At 46.9% G+C, this 23,521-nt stretch overlaps 7 protein-coding genes across 7 annotated transcripts; 5 read left to right on the top strand and 2 right to left on the bottom strand.

The window, feature by feature from the left end:
* Positions 1–957: 957 nt before the first annotated feature.
* Positions 958–4,357, top strand: AP2B (predicted protein; the record flags this gene model as incomplete). Its single annotated transcript, XM_002507292.1, has 8 exons — positions 958–1,000; positions 1,057–1,128; positions 1,186–1,355; positions 1,427–1,540; positions 1,633–2,046; positions 2,114–2,331; positions 2,513–2,546; positions 2,645–4,357. 8 exons carry the CDS (start codon positions 958–960, stop codon positions 4,355–4,357), a joined length of 2,778 nt encoding a protein of 925 aa, XP_002507338.1.
* Positions 4,358–4,563: 206 nt separating this feature from the next.
* HEL1 (predicted protein) lies at positions 4,564–6,135 on the bottom strand (the record flags this gene model as incomplete). Its single annotated transcript, XM_002507683.1, has 1 exon — positions 4,564–6,135. The coding sequence occupies one exon, from the start codon at positions 6,133–6,135 to the stop codon at positions 4,564–4,566; it is 1,572 nt and encodes a 523-aa protein (XP_002507729.1).
* A 1,482-nt stretch (positions 6,136–7,617) lies between these two features.
* MICPUN_51862 (predicted protein) lies at positions 7,618–8,922 on the top strand (the record flags this gene model as incomplete). The annotated part of the gene is made up of 1 exon (XM_002507293.1): positions 7,618–8,922. The coding sequence occupies one exon, from the start codon at positions 7,618–7,620 to the stop codon at positions 8,920–8,922; it is 1,305 nt and encodes a 434-aa protein (XP_002507339.1).
* A 747-nt stretch (positions 8,923–9,669) lies between these two features.
* MICPUN_51863 (predicted protein) lies at positions 9,670–10,531 on the top strand. Its single transcript, XM_002507294.1, has one exon. It carries the CDS (start codon positions 10,003–10,005, stop codon positions 10,315–10,317), a length of 315 nt encoding a protein of 104 aa, XP_002507340.1. The 5' UTR covers positions 9,670–10,002; the 3' UTR covers positions 10,318–10,531.
* A 2,307-nt stretch (positions 10,532–12,838) lies between these two features.
* Positions 12,839–15,755, top strand: MICPUN_51865 (major facilitator superfamily; the record flags this gene model as incomplete). Its single annotated transcript, XM_002507295.1, has 2 exons — positions 12,839–14,545; positions 15,421–15,755. The coding sequence occupies one exon, from the start codon at positions 12,839–12,841 to the stop codon at positions 14,543–14,545; it is 1,707 nt and encodes a 568-aa protein (XP_002507341.1). The 3' UTR covers positions 15,421–15,755.
* A 1,982-nt stretch (positions 15,756–17,737) lies between these two features.
* On the bottom strand, positions 17,738–18,938 carry MICPUN_55510 (predicted protein). Its single transcript, XM_002507684.1, has 2 exons — positions 18,619–18,938; positions 17,738–18,559 (listed from the first exon to the last, which is right to left on the bottom strand). Exons 1-2 carry the CDS (start codon positions 18,847–18,849, stop codon positions 18,458–18,460), a joined length of 333 nt encoding a protein of 110 aa, XP_002507730.1. The 5' UTR covers positions 18,850–18,938; the 3' UTR covers positions 17,738–18,457.
* A 1,703-nt stretch (positions 18,939–20,641) lies between these two features.
* On the top strand, positions 20,642–23,125 carry COP1 (E3 ubiquitin-protein ligase COP1; the record flags this gene model as incomplete). Its single annotated transcript, XM_002507296.1, has 1 exon — positions 20,642–23,125. One exon carries the CDS (start codon positions 20,642–20,644, stop codon positions 23,123–23,125), a length of 2,484 nt encoding a protein of 827 aa, XP_002507342.1.
* Between the last annotated feature and the right edge of the window lie 396 nt (positions 23,126–23,521).

The raw sequence follows: 23,521 nt of genomic DNA on the forward strand, positions 1-23,521 counted from the left end.
CCGTCCGGCGCCAGACATGGAGGACATCATCATCGGTAGTGCGCACAGGTGTTGCCGAGCTCGCGTCGTCAGTTATTGCGTTGCAGCTGAACTAGAAGAAGGGGAAGCTACGACAACATGGCACCTGGTTAAAATTCCAGGTACCAGTTTTAGGACCAGGAACCATATTGTCGTAGCTTAGCGTAGCTAAGGCGCAACGTCGTATCGTGCGACGCAAACTCGTCAACGCCAATGCGCGTTCCTGGCGATGCTGTCCTCCATCTTTGGCGCCGAACAGCGTATTAGTTAGCCGCTCACCGCGCTCACCGTCCTGAGTGGGCCTGACTAGGCGCCAGAGGGGAAAAAACAGCCGCGACCCAATTTAGTCATCGAGACAACAAACAAGTTAAGTACTTACCATCGAAGGAAACACTTACGAATTACGAAGGTATCAAGTGTTACCTTGGTATTAATTAATAATACCCGTATATTATGAGTAAACATTTTGTGACAACTACATGGGACGCTGACTCAAGGTTCTCGAGCTAAAAATTCAAAAATGTCGACAACTATGTTAGACCATCTTTCTTGATAAACGATACGAAGGTACCAGGAAGGTACCAGGCAGGTGAGTGTTACATTTTGGAAGTAAGGTGGTGTAATATCGGCTATATGCCGAATAAAAAATAAAACATGACGTATCATACGTACATACATAGTCTATATATGTAATTAACGTACTCTATCTTACCATCTCTTACCCATGCATATATAGTCTATGATAGTCTACTTGTAGTCTATCTACTTCTTCGTGAAGGCAAACTTTTAGCAGTCTCGGAAGCAAGGTAAGATCATGTGCTCGTATGACGCAACCACACACATCGGTCCCACACATCCGTCCGTCTCCGTCAGGCATCTTTTTATTGGCCGCGACACCGCTGCTTCCCATCATCTTGCATCACCTTGATTGAAAACCAGATGTCAGGAGGGGATGCGAGATATTTTACATCGTACAAAAAAGGCGCGTCACCTATCAGCTTCACTAGCCAATATGCTCACGGTGAAACGGTTTTGCAGGGGAGATTGCTGAGTGGCGTAACGAAATAAACAACCCCGACAGAGATAAGAAGAAAGGAGCCGTTAAAAAAGGTGAAAGAACACTCGAACTCGAAACTTTGGTGCCAGCACTTACTGGAATCGACTCAGTTATCGCCGCCATGACTGTTGGGAAGGACGTATCCATGCTCTTTACAGATGTTGTAAATTGCATGCAGACCGGCGATGTAGAAATGAAAAAGTTGGTGTATCTCTACTTGATCAACTATGCCAAAAATCAACCTGACTTGGCAATTCTTGCCGTCAACACATTCGTAAAGGTGCCTGTGCAACTTGCTCTCCTGTTTGTCTATGACATTTATTTGACACGTTGTTCATATTTTCCCACGGAAAGGACACACAAGATCCAAATCCTCTCATAAGAGCTCTTGCTGTGCGAACCATGGGATGCATCCGTGTTGATAAAATAACCGAATATCTATGCGACCCACTTCAGCGCGCACTAGTGGTAAGTTTTGCTATAAGCATGAGTTGGCATTTGATTTTTGTGCGCTTCTGATCGCTAGGAGCAAGCTATTCACTGACGATTACACTTAGGATGAAGATCCCTACGTAAGGAAAACAGCTGCCATATGTGTTGCAAAGCTTTTTGATATTAATGCAGAGCTGGTCCGGGATCGGGGCTTCCTTCATCAGCTTCACGATCTTCTCGCTGACAGCAACCCTATGGTCGTTGCCAACGCAGTTGCAGCGCTCTCTGAGGTCCAGCACAGCTCCTCGAGCGGCATCGAAAATTTCACACTAGCATCAGATACGGTGCACAAACTCCTTGCTGCTTTGAACGAGTGCACAGAATGGGGTCAAGTATTTATCCTTGACTCCATATCATCGTATTCTCCTCAAAATGAAAGGCAAGCCGAAAGTATTATTGAACGCGTGACACCGCGCTTACAGCATGCAAACTGCGCTGTTGTGCTTTCTGCTGCCAAAGTATTAATCAGTCAGCTGGAGGTGCGCGCGTCGATGATTTGCATGTGCAAATGTTTCACTCAAGTCATTATACATCATGATCATGCAGGGAGTTCGAAATTCTGATGCTGTTTCCCATGCTGTTAGAAAATTGGCACCTCCACTTGTTACTCTCTTGAGTGCAGAGTCAGAAATTCAATATGTTGCACTTCGAAACATCAACTTGATCATCCAAAGGTACCCAGATGTTTTGCAGGATGAAATAAAAGTTTTTTTCTGCAAATATAATGACCCGGCATTTGTGAAGCAAGAAAAACTTGAAACCATGTATGAGCTCCTTGATTTTGTGTAATTTTCTCATTGATAACGCTGCATAATTCACGTCTTTCTTGCGCAGGGTATGATGATTAAACACAAATTTACAGATTTATCCCTGGGTCGACACACAATGTGGTCATGAAGCCTTCTTTAATCATGCTACTCGCATGTGGTTTTGTCCTTTTATCGAGGTGAAGCTTGCTTCGCAAGAAAATATTGAGCAGGTAATTTTGCCACAGCTTCCTATCTGCGCAGTGACCATCCATCTCGATTTATTAGTTATCAGGATCTGTTTATACGTTAACCTGATTTGTGTTATCAGGTGTTACTCGAGTTTAAAGAGTATGCGACCGAAGTAGATGTGGAGTTTGTCAGGAAATCAGTGCGAGCTATTGGTCGTTGTGCAGTTTCCATCGCCGACTCTGCAGAACGTTGCATTGGGGTGCTTCTTGAACTGATAAAAACAAAAGTGAATTATGTTGTTCAAGAGGCGATCGTTGTCATCCGCGACATTTTCAGGCGGTACCCAGATCGGTACGAGGGCGTGATTGGGGCATTGTGTGACTCGCTTGATTCACTGGATGAGCCGGAGGCAAAAGCTTCGATGGTGTGGATTATCGGCGAGTATGCCGATCGCATAGACAATGCAGAAGACCTAATGGACGTATTCTTAGAGACTTTTTCTGACGAAGCAGTGGATGTACAACTGCAGCTGTTGACCGCAACAGTTAAATTATTCCTCAAGAAACCCTCAAGCGGGCCGCAAAACCTCATTCAAAAAGTTCTGCATCAAGCAACAAGCGATACAGACGACCCGGACCTTCGAGACCGAGCATATGTCTACTGGCGGCTGTTGTCATCTGATCCTGAAGCTGCAAAAGAGGTTGTCCTGGCATCGAAACCGATGATGAGTAATGACCGCGCATACCTTGATCTTGAGGCACTTCAACAACTTCTAAGACAGGTTTCAACATTGAGCTCCGTGTACTATAAGATTCCCTCTGCATTTGCGCCACGATCAACCAACATCATTAATGGAGTGAACCTCGACGAGACCATGTCCAGCGATCTTGCTGACAGTGCAAACAAGAAAGGTGCTGAAAATAGTGCTTCTGCATCTCTTTCACCGACGCCGGGGGTGGATATGCTGGCGGACCTAAATGATGGTTTTGAAGCTGCTGCGAAGCAAAGCGCAAGTGCAAATCTAGATAGCTTCGCCGCGTTTCCAGAATCCCCTGGCACATTCTTAACCAGACCTTCTTCTTCGCAAGCGTCAAATCCATCATCAGGCGCTTTCGCTAAATCTACTTTACCTTCAAGCAGGAGACCTGTCCTTCTGTCGGAGCATGCCTCCTCTGGTCTTCGGATAAGTGGATCAATTGTCAGCCGCGGCGATGGAATGCCATATTATGATTTTCTTATCAGTAATTTGACCCAGAAACCATTGACTGGATTTCAGTTTCAATTCAACAAGAACTTTTTCATGTTGGCCCCAGAGCAGCAACCAGATGATGGTATGATTTCACCTGGTGAGAGTAAAAGCTGCATGATCCCGCTATCATACTTGGGAACTTCTGCTGGAGGAAAAGCGTCTCTTTTGCTTCAGGTTGCTGTCAAATCTCCGCTTCAAAATGATGCTATTTTTTACTTCAATGATCAAATACCATTGGAAGCTATCTTGCAGCCTGCGGCTGAAATGGGTTTTGAACTGTTTACAGAAATATGGCAGTCGATAAGAATGGTTGATAAATGCACCAAGCGGCTCGATGTGTCTTGGCCATTATCTGGTGCAAGCATCGAGGGCGCATTGGCAAAGCTTGAAAACAATAAGTTCAATACCGTGTCGCTCAAATCTAATGATGATGCTCACGTGGCCTTTGTTATGGGGAAAATTATGCTGGCAAAATCAGAAGAATACATCCTCTTGCAAATCACTTTTGCCATTGGCACCGGTGCGATTGATGCGGCATGTCGGTCGCGAGTGGAAGGCATATCGGACTTGACCTTGCTTGCCGTGCATCGCTTGATGTCTTGATATTGTGCGTATACGAAAGCATGAAAGTAACTGTCCATGGGAACGAAGTTACAAAGGTACTTTCGACTAATATTATAGAATCACTCTTTGTGACGATTTCCTCTTTTTCCCGGATGCGTCATCGCATATTATTGCATCTTCAATAGAGTATAAGTATTATTGCATCTTCAATAGAGTATAAGCGAAAAATGGATCAACCATGAACGTTAACGATCTTCTTGTAGAGCTACACGGAAGTTGTGACTGGCTTGATCAGCCGCCACGCGCACTACTTCTGATTCAGTTTGCAATCCGTCTTTAGAAATAGAATGACTGATGATAGTTCGGCGGGCTGCTAATTTGAGATTCATTGCACTCATTGCCTGCTTCATATTTCGAGAAAAGGACAGAATCTCTTCATCGGATATAAATAGCTGCTGAAGAACGTTATCCTCCTTTCGGACGCCTATGTTTGTGAGCATAAGATGAAATTTGTCAACCTCTGTCGGACGGCAGATGGTGTATGCCAAACCGCGGCGCTGTGCTCGCGCTGCGCGCCCCACCCTATGGACATAGGTCTTTGGATGTGTGGGAACATCATATGAGATTGTTACTCCAACATGTTCAAAATCTAAACCCCGTGTTGCTGCGTCTGATGCGACGAGGAGTGAGCAGCGTCCTGATCTGAACAGTTTGAGTGACTCTGTCCGGTGCAACAGAGGCGCATATGAGCTATATTCCACGGGCTTTGATGGCAAACCAATCATCAAGTGCAGTAGACGAAACAAACGTCGCGTCGCATCCACAGAGGCCGTGAATACAATAGCAGGCGTCGGACCAATTCGTTTTAACAGTGCGCAAAGCACCAGGAGTTTCTCATCTCCCCTCGAGATTATCACATATTCCTTCAAACCAGGGGGTAGAAAGTATCGATTTTCCCGCATAGCTTGTGAAACCACAGTTGAAATCCGATGGGGTGCCTTTAAGTGCAGACCAGCCAGACGACCAGGATCTTGCGTTAGAGTTGCGGAAAACAAAAGTTTTTTCAGCCGTCTACGTGAGGCACCCCGGTCGCCAAGACTAGTGTGAAATGTGCCTGTCACGACAGTCCTATTCACCAGAGGCAGCCAACCTTGATATGTCTGGCGAAGGACGCGATCGGCCTCATCGATCACCAAAAATTCGACCCTATCGAGAAACAGTCTAGCAAATCGACGAATCAGTGTGACAAGTCGACCTGGGGGTGTTACCAATATGTCAACATCCCTGATATCAGCTTCGGTATTTGATGTTAGATCAGTGACCGTTGTTTGTACAGTAAGGCTTGTGATGAACTTTTGCTTCACTGCAGGGTGATGCCTAAACGCGTTCTGCTCGCCAAATGCATCGTTATGATATAACGATTTTATGCCCGACCCCTGCGCAATGCTGACTTTAAGACCGACGGCCTGACATAGAGGTTTGAACACGTTGCCGACTTGTGCGGCAAGGTCACCAGTTGGCACTATTACAAGGGAGCGAAGATGACTGAGCTTTGTTTGACGGCACAACGCTTGCACGATTGGTATCGCATATGCTAGAGTTTTCCCACTACCCGTTGGAGCGCTAACGCATAAATCGCGATCAAAGCTCAAGCCACCGCCCGTGTGTCTCCAAGTGTCCGCTTGTATCTTGAAAGGCCGACAGATTTTGCTTGTTTTGAGCGCGACGCATAACTTTGGTTCGAGACCAGGCAACAGATCGATGCTTGAATGATCCTCATGAAATGCATTTCTGATGTTATGTGCGCTGTCATGCATCGGGGCAGCCTTACAAACGCCGAGCCGCCAGCGAGCGCACCTCCAGTGGCTGTGCGACCTTCAGGGCAGCGATGATTTTCGCAAGACGAGGTTTTCTTAAGTGTTAAGTTACTGCGCCCCAAAATGTTAGACTAATAACATTACCTTGGTACAGTACCTTCGCACCTTCGTACCTTCGAATAACGTACGATACGAAGGTACGCTTCTGTACCAATCAAGGTACCTTCCTTCGTACCTTCGAAGGGACGTACCTTCGTGCCTTCCTCCGGTTCTTATCTTGAGGAGTGTCTTTCACGGTTTATAATTCGTGAAGCGTGAATTCGTACATTTTTTACACTTACTATCTGCCAGGTCATTTTACATTCTGACAATTTGCCTATGCTACGCCAAAAAACCCTGTCAGACCATCATGATCCTAATTCTGTTATAGGCGATTTTAACTCTTAGTTTCTTGAGTTAAATAAAAAGCAGAAACGGGACGAGTCATCCTTAAGTTAATTCTTCCCATTAAAAGTCCTGAAGCGCGCCACGCGCTGACAGGAGCGCCTTTTCACTTGCGCAAGATGCGCGCTCACGTAGCCGCTGACGCGCGAGTAACAAGCGGCGCGCTGTATCTTTAGGGTCCGCGCCGTGTCTTTAGGGGGTTGGGGTTGGGTTTTCAGGGTTTAGAGTTTAAACACAGCACAAACAACGACGGTACATGCGGTAGTTTTATTGTCATGTCTTTGCAAGTGATCGAGCTTGACCAATCAATCAGAATTTTTAATCGTTTTTTTATAAATATCCTTGAATGTGCACAGACGATAGATTGCCACCCACAGCGAACGAGGTGCACGCCCGCCGCACCCTAACGGTTGAGGACATATCCCCAGAGCGAGAGCGATGCGCCGTTTTCCTGGTCCCGTGCCCGTTACCGCTATGACCAACCAGCTCAACCCAATAGGGGAAGAGCTTCGAATATTGCAATCGCAGGTTGAAGTTTTCACACCGGCAGAGGTCTTGATGCTCCGTCGTCGGTTTTTCCCGAGTGAAAAATATTGGCCAGTCAGATGTCGTCCTCGCCGCGGAACCAATCTGTCTTTTTCACGGCTTTTAAACGGGTGCTTCACCGTTTTCCTTGCCCGTTCGCTCGTATTACTTGCTACATGGTTCCCGGGCGATGAGACCATCCGCTTCAGTAGCGAGGGCCCGTTGCGTTTGATGTTTAGTAGGAGCGGCCTGTCGTTCGGAAATCAACATGAACTCCATTTCAAAAGGGAGATAAAACTAGATACACGAGAAGATTCAATAAAGAGAACAAGAGCACCTTCTACAGTACAAGGCAAGATATCGCAACGCCCGAGTTGGACGGTTGACTTGAATGTTACAAGGATTGCAGAACTTTCTCTTGATTCCCCACCACCAAGAGGGCAAGGATCTGCATGCTACTTCAGGGTTCACAGAGATGTGCCGCAGGTGACCTTGTTTGATGATGGACATCCGATGATTCAGAAACTAGAAGGGCCCGGGAAAAAAAGTCATCACGCCCCACCAAAAGTTGACGACTTGCGATGTACTCACTTTCGTTTGATGACACAAGAGTCCATGGTGGCGCTTCATCACAAAGGCGAAACACCCATTGCCTCTTTGACGAAGCCAGACGGCTCGGCTGGTAAAATACTGATTTTGAACTCAGCGACTACATTTGATATGCTATCCGAGTATCACCTCACACTTTTAAACCATCAAGCTTATGCAGAACATCATCATTATGCATATGTTTTAGCACTAGTCAAACCTGTAGAACTCCGTGGACGCTCTGCAAAATTTGCAAAGCATCTTGCTATGGGCACACAGCTAGCTCAAGCATGGATACCAGGTCGCCCATCCTGGGACACAGTATGTCACATGGACCTAGATGCATGGCATGCAAGTTGGGCGCCGTTTAGCTCTTATGGAGCAATGTGGCCATCCAACAAAGACTTATTGCTTGGTGATACTGGGCAAATCTGGCTGAATACAGGTTTGATGTGTGCACGGCCAACGAGATGGGCATTACGTTTCTTTGATCGCGTGATCAATGCCGTCTTCCTATATGAAAAAATGCATGATGACTCAGAGCTAAATGAAGACCATCCTCTTCGTGAAGACACTAAGAATTTTGTTGCTCTGGGCTTCAAACGCGATCAACCTGCAGTTTGGCATGTTTTGTCCCAAACATGGGCAGAAGAAGCCGAGGTTCCATATAAAGGACCGGATTGCACGGTTTGGGCACATGCGTGCAACCCAGACGAGAATCCGCTTGAGTGTTGGCACTGGTGTCACTGGGATGCTTTACAGCGCACAGGTTTAAAAAGATGGGCATTTGCAAGTAAATCAGCCAGTAGATGGAAAGGATTAGGTGATGTAAATGGACTCACGCATCTCCACCTTGCGTCACGGGGCGCAGTTCCGGCAGTGATAAGCACAGGTCTAGCAAACAAGAGGTCAGCCGCTTTGCACCGTATGTGTCTACGTTCTTGTCATAGTGTGCTTGCGCGGGCTTCGATGAGTCTATGTTCTCTGATATTAGGAGGTTCTTTTTGCTGGCCAAAAGATGTTGATAAAATGAGTCTTTGTGATGGAAAAGGCTGCCTGATGCAGATGATTGACGGTGGAGGAGGATGGATCAAACACACCGGACATCAGCACTGGCGAGATATTCTTCCCATGTGCGTGCCCACGTCAGCGGCTGAGGCGTTGCAGGCACACGGAGACGTCCTTTCTTTTTGTGATAGTAGGAAACACATGGACAAAATATCGCCGTGAGAAACGATTTGGGGAAGCTGTGGGAAAGGCGTTTATTTTCCGTATTCTTCAGCCCACTTGGTCGATTTTTACTCATTTTCATTGCCCAACATTTTTGTGTACTGCGTTGTGGGAAAACCCATTCCGTTGTGGGAAAACATGTTCCCCATACTCTTCCGACTCTTCTGGGGTAGCGTTCTGGATGTAAGTCTCCACGGTGTTAAGAATCACCTTGCTTACCTCCTCTTTGTCATCGCATGCCTTCTCCCCCTTGGTGCTCTCGAACGTCTTTTCAACGGCCTCGATCGCCTCGGGGCATCAGATCTTCAACTTCGGGCAAGGCAGGACCACGTTTGTCTACCGGGTGGGAAAACCTGTACGTGCAATGTTCGGTTGCAGTCAGTAGGCACTTGAGCGTGTGACACTCAACACGCTTCTTAACTTCGAGACAAAGACCACAGGCGCTCTGACTTTGTCGACACTTTGAGCATCCTGTAAAATTGGCGCTGACGCGATCTTCTCCTTCAAGACGCGGAGAGGAAAGTAAATGGCAGTGATTTATTCAATATGGTATCAGCACGGCTGTACGAGACAAAGAACAAATGCAGATCACGTTAGATATCGGGCATACTACTTTGCCTAAAAGTTATATATGATGCCACCTTCCAGGTGCACGGGCGGGCTACTGTTGGCGAAGAAGCAATCGGGTATATCTCAAGACGGCTTTCCTGAGACCTGTTTGTTATACCGTTTGGAACCATGCAAATTCCAGGGATTTGTACTTCTGAATCATGAATACCGTGTCACGGGCGCTCAATATGCCTCTGAAGGCTGAAGGAGACGTCCAGAATTGCCGCCTATGCTCATGCTCAGGAAATCCCTCAGATGTCTCCTTAGACGCGCAGATATTCACCAACCACCACCTGCGCCATGTCTTGGGCCGGACACCGTCACCTGCGTAACTCTGACTAAGGACTTGCTCGAGTTGGTACTCAAAAGCCGACGATGCCATAACCTGATACCTCTTTGTGTCAAGATTCAGACGTTATGCAGGCGTTTCGTGGCTTGATTACTTACTGATTCGCGCTGCACGCCGTCGAGATGGGGACTATTTGTACGTGGACGAACAAATGCGCCTCGGTTTTGTGTGTTTATCTGGACATCATATCATTCTCCTCCCTTTGTTGTTTTTGTTTGGACACGCATACATCATCACATCTGAAGGAGTCTGTTTCCAGAGCGTCATGCGTGCCATTTGTCATCACATTATCACATACACACACATACACGGCGGTATGTGACGACTGTGATGGACATTACTACCTTCGTAATCATAACACAACTAACGAAGGTATTATATATTTATATAAAGAAACGCTCCAGGGGGCGGACCCAGAGACGGGGAGAGGAATTTAGGGCTAGTCACGGACGTGATCTAATGAGGGCTCCATCCCCAGGTGGGTCGGCATAACCTACGACCGACGTGAGCGCAGTGCTGATGGCGTCTTTTACGCCACGGATGCAAACGTACGTGAGACGTGCGCCTCGAGTCAAAGTCGGCATAGACTCTCGGACTGACGAACATACACAGGTGACATGTCTGTATCAATACAAATAATATTAATCACATAAATAGACTACTAAGTGTTAGTCGTCTTAACTCCAATTAACAGCCGACACATGAGCAGACGCACACCATCGCTAAACCAATAATATTAACGAGTTATTAATATTATCTTCGTATTCTATCTTCGTATGTACGAAGGTACCTTCGAATAAGGAACAAATAGATCGTGTTTCCTGGTTGACGATACCAGGTCTGTGTGACATTTTTGCAGGTTATTATTTCCGTAAGTGTTACCTTCGTAACTGTTACGCACAGCAGTTCCGGCTAAAAGTTATGCCGAATAAATAACATCACTAATAGACATACACGGTTGAGAATTTGTCCGGATGCTCCATCGCCACAATATCCATACCTCAAATAAATATAACACTCATATATAAATAACTCTCCAGTGCCCGGACAGTCACGTGATTCGGTGTACGGTGTGGTGAAGCGCGTCCGTCCCCAGGTGGTCGGCATAGCCGCGTCGCGCGGCGCAGTGAGCACGCGCGGTCGTCGTCGTCGTCGTCGTCGTCGTCGTCGTCGTCGTCGTCGTCGTCGTCGTCGTCGTCGTCGTCGTCGTCGTCGTCGTCGTCGTCGTCGCGGCGCGGCTTCGCGCGAGACGGGACGCGTCGCGCGCGAAAATGTCCCAACATACACCTACGGTCGGCAGTGCAAGTTATTAGGTCGGTTGCTTGTAAATACTAGGGTGATTTAGTAGCCAAAATCGTGGCAGGAATCCTGGCAGGAATAGCCGGGACTACGTTTCCAAAATCGGGCCAACTAGTCCCGAATTCGGGCCACCTGGCCCGATTTCAAAATCGGGTCAGGTCAAGAAATCGGGACTACTTTTCGGGACTACTTTTTGCGAAATTTGCGGTTCCCGATTTTTTCGGGGCCTGTCCCGAGGGCGCTCGAAGGCGCTTTACGCGCCGTAGCTCTGCTGAACATCGGAATCATGCCGCACATCAAGTGACAAAGTTGCGCTTCATGTCTTGAAGAGCAACGTTGTCACGTGAAAAGCGGCACGATTCAGGCGTTCTGAGCCACCATGCGCGCATAAAGGACCGACTATGGACTTGAAAAACCGTTAACGCCAACCACCAAAAAGAGCTGACAAGAAAGTCGACACGATTCGTGCCACGATTTTCACAAATGGCGTTTAGTAGTGCAGAATCGTGTCACGATTCCTGCCACGATTTTGCACTACTAAATCCCTCTAAGTGTTACTGTTAAAACCCTTACGTGCTCGCGCAAAACATTTACCTTCGTACGAAGGTATTTTCTACGAAGGTAACACTTATGCCCAGCCCGACAAGGACAACATCCCCACCATCACGAACGCCGGGGAAACCTTCCACTCAGAAGGGCGTCAACGGCCCCGGTGTCTAAGTGCTGATTACAGAGGGTGCCGGCCTATACTTAGCATGTTATATCTTGCGGATGTTGCGAATATGGGCTACCGCGTTGTTGAGCTCCAGTTTGTGCCTGGCGGACTGTGAACCCGCCTACTCGAACTTTTGAGGCACCCGCACGGGCTCGCTCAAGAACATCTGTTTTCAACGACATGAATGCGCGGCATTTTTTTCAGAGCAAAGTCGCGTATGACGGGTGTATTCGCGACAAACTTTCGCGCGTCGAAAGGTAAGCCGCACCCTGTATCAACGCTGTCTCCTTATTGTTCCTGCGCGAAATGTACACTATTATGCGCAATGATTGCACGAACTGTTCATGTGTTAACAGGAGTGCTCACGACACCTGTTGCCGAGGCGTTCACGTCGCCCGTTATCGATCTCTCAAACTTGGTACCGAGCGTATTTTCCCGCTGTCATTCACTTTACACAAGCGAAGCATGTCCTCATCTTTGTTTCTTTCACGCCTTGCGGCCACTGAAGACTCGAGGGAAGAACGGCGACAACTACTGCTCGAAAAAGCCCTGGAAGAGTGCGAAGATGATGTATGCACAACAGGTGCTAATGGGATGGTCGATATGGACGGACATACAGACCGGCAACAATTGGATAGACATGGTCTTCACTCGAGCATTTTTAAATGGCTGGTTCATAGGATGCCCGGGCAGTCACATCAAAAGCTTCCAGGAATCGTTTACAACGAAATAGATAATCAGAGTTGCTGGGCACTGGTAAGCTTTTGATCACACGATATCCTTTGTTCAATTTCGATCTAATAAAGCTGGCTATTTTCAATTGGAATTGGTCGAAAACGTTGACAACATCTTTATGTAATTTCTGACTGATCCTCCCCACTCTCCATAACACAACGAACTGTTCCCAGGCTTTTTGCGGTTTCCTGTGGACATCGTCGACGTGCATGGTGTTTTCATTGCTGCCCATCTTCCTGAAAACAGAGCTGGGCTATTCGAACACGAGAATAGGAGCGATGGAGGGCGCAGCACTCCTGATTTCAAATCTTTCCAGGATTATCTCAGGAGTAATGAGTGACATCATTAAATCTCGAGTTCACGTGATTGCTTTTGGTTCTGCCATGACAGCTGCAATGAAATTTGTTCTTGCATCGGCCGTCACTCCGCAATCGGTAATGTCCGCAAAGTTGCTTGACAGGTTCGGAAAAGGTGTAAGAGCAGCTCCAACAGATGCTCTTATTGCTGACCTATCGCCGCGTCAGAAACGAAGCACAATATATAGTTTGCACCAGTCGCTGACTACTTTGGGAGGAGTTTTTGGATCGATGTGCGCCGTAGCCTGCATGACATTGACACAAAACAATTACCGGCTGACCTTCACGCTTGCAGGCGTGCCCTCTATTTTCGCTATTTTCATGCTATTATATTTTGTTCAGAAACCAAACCGTTTACAAACTAAACATTACGGTATGCCAAAGTTCCCCGCCCGTCCTGCCCCATCCAAAAGACGGCACGGTCGCGGCCCTCTCGCAATAGTGTACGAGCCTATTCGATGGCGACGTTCTAACTGTAAAGATATGAGAAGGGACATGGCATGGCATCGAGGGAAGCGGACATGGCACCGAGTAAGTGAGTGGCTTACGGAGCATTTGGAAGAGATGAAGAGACGTACACAGCGTGTCAAGGAAGACTGCATTGAAGACGAATCCGCGTTTCTACAATTTTGTATTCGAAATGGAGAAACCGGTGACGAGCTGGATATAGGTCGGCGTGCATGGCAGGCAGAGTACCTATCACCAGAGCAAGAACACCACTTTCGACACCGTCAAACATCATTTCAGCTTCAGGGATCATTTGAACCACATAAAAGTTCAAGGGCACTAAATTCCTACAGCATCAATGCTTCTTTCGATTCGACAAACGGCCTACATTCAGAATCGACGCCTATTTATCAGCACCAAGATGATGTACCAAATATTGAGCCTGACATGGTGTCAAAAATGGATTCGAGTAGTCTCCCGAATGAATCTTCGACTTCTGATGCGAAAAAAGTGGTTTGGGGATCATGGCGATGGTCATTAACAGAGGCGCTTCAGCTACCGTTAGCGTTTTGGAAAGCTCTACTTGTATTTACTGTGCTGAAAGTGGCTCGTTTCAGTGAGGCATTTGTTACGTTGCATGCAAACGCTGTTGGCCTGAAGGCAGCATACCTGCCTATGCTCATGGTCGCCACTAATTTGATGCAATCTTTGCTAACTTACCCACTAGGTGTCGTTGCTGACCGTGCAGAAAACGCTGGTGCAAATGGAAATGGTCGAAAATTCATGCTGTTGGGTGGATTTGGCATGATGATCCTGGCCGATCTCGTTTTAGTGTTGGCTAAAGCTCCTTGGCAAGTGTTCCTTGGATATCTTGCCGTGGGGGCACACATGTCGATGACTCAGGCGAACATGAAAGCGGTTCTGTCCGCAACAATGCCACCGAGTGTTCGAGGAACGGGCTTTGCGATTTCCGCACTTTTTCAAGGCATTGCCCTTGGTGCTGGTAACTACATGGCCGGGCATTTGTGTGACTTGTTTGGATCTGCTGGGGCGTTCTGGGGTGGAGGAGCTTTCGCAACTGCTGCACTTTGCCTCGGTTGGTTGCTCTTATAGTGCACATTGCTCTGAGACGAGGAGTCACGAATTATTTCTATTACTTTAACTGATGTAAAAGGAAACACTTCCTCACAATTGGTGTGCTGTGCCTGAGAGAACAGGCAAGCTGTCCTGTTGACTTCAAGCATTTGTGACATGTGACAAGACATTGAGTTCCAGCAACTCCTTGCGCAACAAGAGCCTGGTTTAGACATTGATGATGTCGGAATCTCCATCTGCTATTGCCTGGACGCCATATGCCATCTTTAGAGGTACACCATTTGTAGCGCGAGCGAGCTTTGTTGGAACTTGCTTGATGCCGACCGCAACCATTGTGATAAGATCCTTTTTCGTTGGTAGCTTTTCAAGAGCCGCGATCCCGGTGGGATCAATGAACTTGCCATCTAGGACAGCGCCTGTAAAGTCGACCTCGACGCCATCTTTCTTCCAGTCCTTTTGCATACCCTTCACCATCTTGATTGCAGGAGCGATGTTCTCATCTACGAAGAGCCACGCATTCATACCTGTGGCACATTCCGAAATTGGTTCCCATTTGGTTCCTTCAGATGCCTTCACCATGAGCGTATTCTTTGTCACCAGCAGATTTGCGCCGTCGGGAAGCTCGCGACGAAACTTTATCATGTCCTTGACCTTTAGGATGAGTTGCGTTCGGGTTCGGTGGGAATTCTCATTGGTGATAGGGAAAGTAACGGGAAGCAGAGCTCCATAGCGATGAGGATGAATGACGAAGTTGGATTGTGATTATGAACACGTGCGGTCATTACGAGTCACTTATCGACACGAACCGTCCGATTCAGGGCAGGTAGATTCCAGCACGTGCGGGGAAACAAGTAAAAGTCGGAGTGGAGTGTAGGGCTTTCCGAATTTCTTACCGAAAGGCCCTGAAAGCGAAAGCCGGCGACGAGAAGAGTTTCATCGTTCAATAACATGCCCTTCAGCATGTCTAAGTCTCTCGATTTTTTCGACTTGGAGGCCGCCATCTGGACAACAAGCGAACCTCTTCGCCGCGGAGCTTTAGAACTCGACCGCCCAGGTGTCGCTATTTCGGCGGTGCTTCCAGCGAAACCCGCGGCGAGGCGCGTTGGCGACAAACGTTGTGTCGGTGACGAAACATTTAGACATTTTAGAGGAGCAGTCGTAGACATGTTTGCCATATTTTCTGTGAGGATACAAGTACTTTGCGGCGTAAATGGCCGAGTCGGTCCGCCGCCCCGTTCAGTGCGTTATCCGCAACCTTGGATAATTCTTGCCCTCCACATCATATTATTCTGTGGCAGCTTTACTTGGATAAAAAATTTGCTTGGACATGTAAGATCTTATGTACGTACCTTCGAACGAAGGTACCTTGGTACGTGTAGAACATGTAGGTATTTCACTGGTATTTCTAGTAACGCTAGTATACGAAGGTACAAAAAAAATAGACTGTCCATACCTTATTATTGTATGAATAGAAGGTACCATCTGTTTTAAGGATTTTTTTTGGCGTGGCGCGCTTCAGGTTGTGTATAGGGAGTGGCCGACGAGCCGCTTCGGGGCTGTTTAAACTCTGAACCCTGAAAACCCAACCCCAACCCACTAAAGACACGGCGCGGACCCTAAAGATACAGCGCGCCGCTTGTTACTCGCGCGTCAGCGGCTACGTGAGCGCGCATCTTGCTCATGTAAAAAGGCGCTCCTGGCAGCGCGTGGCACGCTTCAGGATTTAAAAGGGGAAATTAACTCAAGGATGACTATTCCCGCCCCGGGGCAAAAAAAATTCGTCACACACGTGAAGGTACCTTGGTAACTTATTAGTCATTGCATGCAAGCAATAAATGATACACGGAGGGAAATGAAATTTATAAACCTGCTGTGGAGGGCTGGTTGCTGGAGTCTTGCTGGTGTGCCTGTGCCAAAAACAAAATGTTACCTTCGTACCTTCGTTCTTCGCAGATGAATAGTGCCCATGCATGCGGTCGACGCAACGAACGGTGCGTGAGGCCTCGGACTAAACTGACCGGCACATTTTTGACTCAAAAATCGACGGTTTAATTTCGCTCGACCGGAAGAAAAAATGTGCCGGTCGGAAGAAAAAAAAATGTGCCCGCCGGGGGAAAGTGGAAAATCTGCCGCCCGGCAGATTTTTGCCCGGCACATTTTTTTCCTCCGGCACATTTTTTTACTCGTCTTTCGGGATTTATTTTGCCCCGTCAGGAATTTTTGAACTTGGACGCGCTGAACGCGCTGGAAAAAAGCGCCAATGTCATCACACGACCTTATTACTTCATGACAATATGCAAACTTTATTTCACGTAACACTTAAGCGTTATTTTCCTGAACCATGGCACAAGCGCAGGCAACCATCAACCGTTCGGATGAAGACAAATGACTGGCGGTACATGTCTAAAAGCTGGTAAAATTCATAATTTGCGTTCTAGTCGAAGCAATCGCAAGAACTTGTCACTTGCACCTCGATCGCCTTCGCGACAATACAGCATGTCCGCGGTCTCCGTCACCACGCTTTTCCTCTTGGTTATCGGATTCCAAGGTACCTACGCTCAGAGTGAACTGTCCATTTTAGCGGAGTTGAGCTACCCTGCATTTTCGCGAGCGACTGCAATCGACGCGCAGGATGATATCGTATTCATCGCAGGCGCGGGTATCGCTGCCGTGGACGCAAGGGAGCCTCGGAATCCAAGGCTGCTGAACTACTTACAAGACGAGAAACTCTTCCGTTGCGCAGATATTTTCTCATATGTTAACTCTTGGGGTAGCAAGCGCCTCGCCGCCGCTTGTTCCGAATCCCTTGTGCTCGTGGACGTCGAACGCCCCGCGGCATTGAACATTCTTGGATCAATTACTTCCCCTGACCTATTGCGAGCTAGCGTGGGCGTCGTTGTCAGAGATAAACTCGCGTTCATCGCCATTTCTGACCTGAACTACATTATTTCTTTCGACATTTCAATCGAGACTCGCCCTTCGCTATTGTCATTCGTGCGGCTATCAGCGGTGGCGTCTGTGGCACTGTATGGGGACAACGCGATCTTAGTGACGAGTGGAGGCAGGGTCAACCGCATGACTATTCTTTCTTACACTCCTTCTGGGGTTTTCATGAAGCTTGGGTCTGTCAAGGACGGAAGGTTAGGCGGTGACGTAAGCGTTGCGCAAGAGTTTCCTCTTGATCCAAACTTTGTTTTTGTGGTGTCTTCTGCGAATGGCGGGACTTTTGCTGTAGTCAATACCACGACGCGCACGCGCCCTGTTCTCCAAGGTATGATTCAGTCGAATGGACGATATGCCGCTGGGATATTTATCAACCAACCATCTGAAGAATGGAATCCAAACGGCCACAAACAGCTGGATGGCGCCGGAGGGTTCTGCATAGCTCCAAATGGCATCGCCTATATCTTCGCCGTACGTGCCAACTCGATTTCCGCGGTTTTTGTTGATCCGGGCGGCAATGCTCCAAATATAGCGCAAGTGGTATGTGATGACCGTCTTAATGGTGTTATCGACATCTCTTGTGGTGGGTCAGTTCAAATACGCATTGGATCAAGAAAGGGTGAAGACCAGTACACAAATGCTAATGTGATTTATGCGTTGAACGCTCGTTCGGGACGCTTCTTAGTTCTTCTGGACGGGATAGGCGGCGGCGACGAACCCTACCTGTCATATGTATCAGAATCTAAGTGGGAGTTTTGAGCGAGGAATCGATTCAAGAAGACAACGAGTCAACAACGACGGGGCGATATTCATCACGACGTTTGCGATCTTTCGGGAACTGTGACGGATTGACGCTCCCCAAGATTCAAGACTGCTGGTCTTATAATCAGGGAAATCTCCTTGTATTGTGCAGCTACGACTCCATTTTTTCCAAAAAGGTCAGTCCGGCAGCATATCGAATCCTTATTATTCCTTAACCCATGGGTATTAATTATAATTGGCCAAGACCGTCGTGTCTTCCAGATTTCTGGCCTGGGAAGTCAGCTTCTCTCTGAGGCGAAATATTTCTTCGTCTCTTCTTGAGATCTCCTAAAACATTAGTGGTGTCTGTAGAAACTTCTTGATTCAGAAGCCGGGTGTCGACGTACCATCACGGCCGTGTTGAACAAACACGAAATGTTTCGCTCGATTGCTAGGTTGCTTACACGCTGGCCTGCGCAGGCCTTCTCGAGCCTCCTAACACGCCAGAGCAGTTGGTGGTTCTCGGCCACTAGCCTGCGTACTTCTGGTATCAGCTCGGTGTTTCGAGAGTGCCCGTGGTTTGTTGTCGAAATGCTCTCAAGATCGAGGTAGATGTTAGGTTGCTCAGATGCAATCATGCTTGCATTCAAACCGAACACGCTCTTGCGCGTTCGGGGCGGCAGTTGCAACGGTTCGTGAAACCTTTAATTGTTGCCTTTTTTCATTGTTTCGAACAGCTAAAAAGTATTAAAAGTTACCGAAGGTATTCTGGATTTCAACCAGGTTGGGCACACCGTAAGCGATAACTTATAAGGTATCGCTTTATTTAGGTTAACGATGATAAGTCTGAGTTTTACCCTTTATTTAGCTCCAAATAAATAAATAAAGTTAAAGGTGATATCATATCATAACTTATCATTTTATGTTATCGTCGTTATTAGGGTGTGCCCAACCTGGTTGAAATCCAGAATACCTTCGTTCGCATATAGATACGTATAGATACCTTCATTATTCGTATTATTTATAAGCTTGCTTGCTTATTACCTTCGTACCTTCGTACCTTCGTATTATTTTTCGTCGAAGGTAAAAAAGGTACCTTCGTAATATTTACCTTCGAAGTTAAATCATGTTGTCAGTACGAATGAACAAACACCTCATTTGGCTTACTGTACGAATGAAGATATAAATAATATGTATGTACCTTGCTTGCATTGCTTGTATTTGATGAGATGAGTATATAATCCGTGACAGGTGCCTGCCTTATTAACTTGCGACTGAGGAAATTTTGTACCTTCGAAGATACGGGGTTCGCGGAAGGCTGGTTTGGGACGATTCCGAGACGGTCTCGAGTTTTAATCGATGGACCTTCGGTGAAAGACGGACTACAAGGGCTACTCACCCACAGTTTGAAGCTGAATTTTCATCGATACATCGGTCAACGTTGACGTCTTCCACCTCCTCATCAGAAGACGCCTTGGCGTCGATTTTTCGTTCACAAGTGGCGTTCGTGTGAGGACGACGACTACGCGCACGCCAAGCGCAAGGATAAGGACGTCCCGCAGAACAGTCGCCGTCGAAAGGACACGTAAGGCGTCGCACAGTTTTGTTAGTCAGCAATAAAGTAAAAGAATATGACCGTACGGTTGTTTAGTTAATCCGATTTCCAAAAATAATAAGAAATGGCATCCGAGTGATATTTATTTCTTATTACGAAGGTATGTCCATATGAACGAAGCTTTGTGTCCATAACATGATATCTTCGAAGATAGACCATATTCCCTATATCGTTGACTCAGGGGAAAAAAACACCCGCGACCCTGTTTTAGTCAAAAGTCAACGAGTCAACGAAATCAACGAGTCAACGATATAGGGAATATGGTCTATTCCATACGAAGGTACCTTTCGTACTTTCTACCTTCGTAATAAATTTAGTGGGGAAAAACAGGTTTATTTTTCCCCTACCGACTGCTGTCTTTCCCCGATTTTTTCTCCCACATACAGTGGCATGTTTATTATTTCTCACTGTCATACAGACAGCAGTAAACTTTCTATTACCTTCGAAGGTATGTAAAATACAGTTGTAATAATACATGTATATCTATTATCATGGCTAACAGTAATCACGAACGAACGAAGGTACCTTCGACATGCATGCGTATGTATATGCATACATACATACATGTAATAATATGATATTATTCGTAAGCTTCGTTTATTATTCCTTCGAAGCTTACGTACGTATTCCTTCGAAGCTTACGTACGTACGTAATATTCGAAGAAGCAAGGTACGAACGAAGAAGCTGATGAGAAGGTACAGCACCAAACAACTCTCTAAATCCCTCATTAAGCAGGAGTGTTATCGGCTTCCGGGAATGATGTATGCGAGCGACCATGAGATAGTCGACGTGCACTAACAGTGTATTGTCCAATATGGCTTCAGAGCGAACCGACGACCATGTATGCCCAATTTGTAGAGAGATATATGTCAACGCTTTCTCCAGCATATGTGGCCACACCTTCTGCTTCGAATGCATCCGTGCACGTATCGCACACATACAGACGTGCCCATGCTGTAGTCATCCGCTTTCGCGGGACACGCTGTTTCCCAACCTAGCCCTGGACAGACTCTTGAAAGGCCTTTCCTTGGCAAGCCAGCCACGAGACTCGCTTAAGAAGAACAAGCCATGTTCGGTTCGCGGCGAACGCGATATCATGATCCAAAGTCAACGAATTGCTGATGCGGTGACAGGACTTCCACTTGGATGCGTGCCCGGTTTGTTGCACTCCGTTGCAGGCAAGCACCGAGATCTGATTATGGATGATGAGCACTCAAACATAGGTCTTTTGCGAGATTTTTTGCTGTTTTCTTTTAAACGAAAAATGAGGTGCACCGAACATCTTGAAAGAGAAATCAGCTCGATTGAAGAAGATGTGGCATGGGTCGACAAGCAGCACATGGAACTTGGGCTCGGTCCTGCACTGCGTCCCGCACATGATACTGCTACTGTGGGATCAAGGGCTCATATTCCACGGGAAACACAGAGATGTTTGGGTGGAAGTCAACGAATACTTCCCAACAACGAGAATATGAATGCAAAGAGATTGAATTCGGGTCCGAGTTTGGTAGCTGATATGTTGAGCGCTTGGGGCATAGACTGGGGCACTCGCCAGGCCAACAGCAGACACAAGTCGTATCAAAGTGATGAAACGCACATTAGTGACTTGTACGCCTTCAGTCAAATGGGAATCGCACAGCTGGCACATGATTCACCGCATATTGTCGAGTGCCAAAGTGCGCCGTCTAAAATTAAAAGTATTCCAGGAATAGACAGCGACTCTGAGTTACATAAAACAGGTAGAAGGATAGATCTGCGGTTGCAGGAAAGCGCCTCTATTCGGAGATCGATTGGCGATATGAATTTCACATCAGCAGGCTCGGAAAACGTCAATTCCATGGTCTCCGATCAAAAAATTTCATCGACGTGTATTCTCGACGATAGCGAAGTGCAGACAAAAATGAATTTGAGTGCAACACTATTGTTGCCTGTTTCAGGAGCGAAAATCAAAAAGGTTTTTACACATTTTAGTAACTTGCAGCAGATCTATTCTGATGTTCGATGCGGTGATGACAATAATAACGTAGTACTCCGTGGGAGCCGCGTTAAAGACGCAGGTTCAATCGCTGTCCCTTCGCTTGACCACTTTGCACGGCTAATAACTGATTCATCTTCCTGCGATCGACTTGCTGTGGTTGGACAGGTTCAACATATTGGATCATCGAACACGAGCGCATCAAATCCAATCATCTCTTCAATCGAAATTGACATGGAGGATTTCTGCTTTGCAACAGCAGGTGTCTCCAGACTTATCCATTTTTTCAGATTTGCCGATGTGTGCAATGGTTACGAACACTCGGGTCTTCCTGCGCAAAGTATATCAACCTCTAGCAAGCTGTCATGTCTCAGCTACAGTAAACACGTACAGAAACACATAGCAAGCAGTGACTATGAAGGAGTGATATCAGTATGGGACATTGAGATTGGGAGCGCTCTAGTTGAATACGAAGAGCACGGTAAACGTGCATGGACTGTAGATTTTTGCCGAACAGATCCTCGTTTGCTTGCGAGTGGTTCGGACGATGGCCGTGTCAAGATTTGGAGCACTAATCAAGTCGCATCTGTGCTTGAACTTGACATGCGTGCAAATGTGTGCTGCGCGCAATATGGACCTAATAGCGCACATCAACTTGCTGTTGGATGCGCAGACCACATGGTTCATCTTTTTGACCTTCGAAGTCCCTCAGAACCTCTCGCTATTTTGTCTGGCCATCGTAAGGCTGTCTCATATGTTAGGTTCCTGCCTTCGGGACGTGAGTTGGTAAGTGCATCAACAGATAGTACGCTTTGTGTCTGGGATGTTCATCAATCGCTCGCACGCGCGGGGCATGAACGATACCAGGAATCCAACGGCATTACAACTGGCACAAGACTGACCAGGGTTCACGATGGTCACATTAATGAAAAGAACTTCGTCGGCCTTAGTGTCGGCGCGGAAGAATATATTGCATGCGGAAGCGAGACCAACGAAGTCATCCTGTATCATAAGGAGCTCAGACGACCGCTGGCGCGCTATAACTTTGCCGAAGAAACAAAGTTCCCGATCTTGCACTCTACTTGCTTAGCCAGGCATACCAGCGTCAACGACTTTGACAGCAATTTAAGCACTCTTATGTCAACTGGTATTACGGATCTTGGAAACGGTGCTCAAGGTGCACATGTCACCACTCATCAACAATCCCAGCCTCATTTTATTAGTGCGACGTGCTGGAAAGGAAATGATGCTACTGTGCTCGCAGCAAGCAGCAGTGGACTCGTCAGAGTACTCCAACTTGTGAACAACCAAGGTTACCACTGAAAATATGCCTTCCTTTATACGGGTTTAAGAGTATACGAACGTTGGTATATGCGTATGGTTACCTGTAATGCGCTTCGTAATCACTTTAAAATTTTACACGCACGGCGGGAAATAATAGTACAAATGAAGTTCCTTTATTTCACCTTCGTATATTATTTATGGTTCATATATATATATCATAGAATTGTATGGTGCACATACATGTTCCTTAACGTTTCGTATCACATACATACATAACTCATACATATATCATAACTTTATTTAATTTTAATCTCTGTTCAGATTTTTTTTTTTGCGCGTGGCACGCTTCAGGTTGTGTATAGGGAGTGGCCGACGAGCCGCTTCGGGGCTGTTTAAACTCTGAACCCTGAAAACCCAACCCCAACCCACTAAAGA

Source organism: Micromonas commoda, chromosome 1 (assembly GCF_000090985.2).
Source record: "Micromonas commoda chromosome 1, complete sequence".
Lineage (NCBI taxonomy): Eukaryota > Viridiplantae > Chlorophyta > Mamiellophyceae > Mamiellales > Mamiellaceae > Micromonas > Micromonas commoda.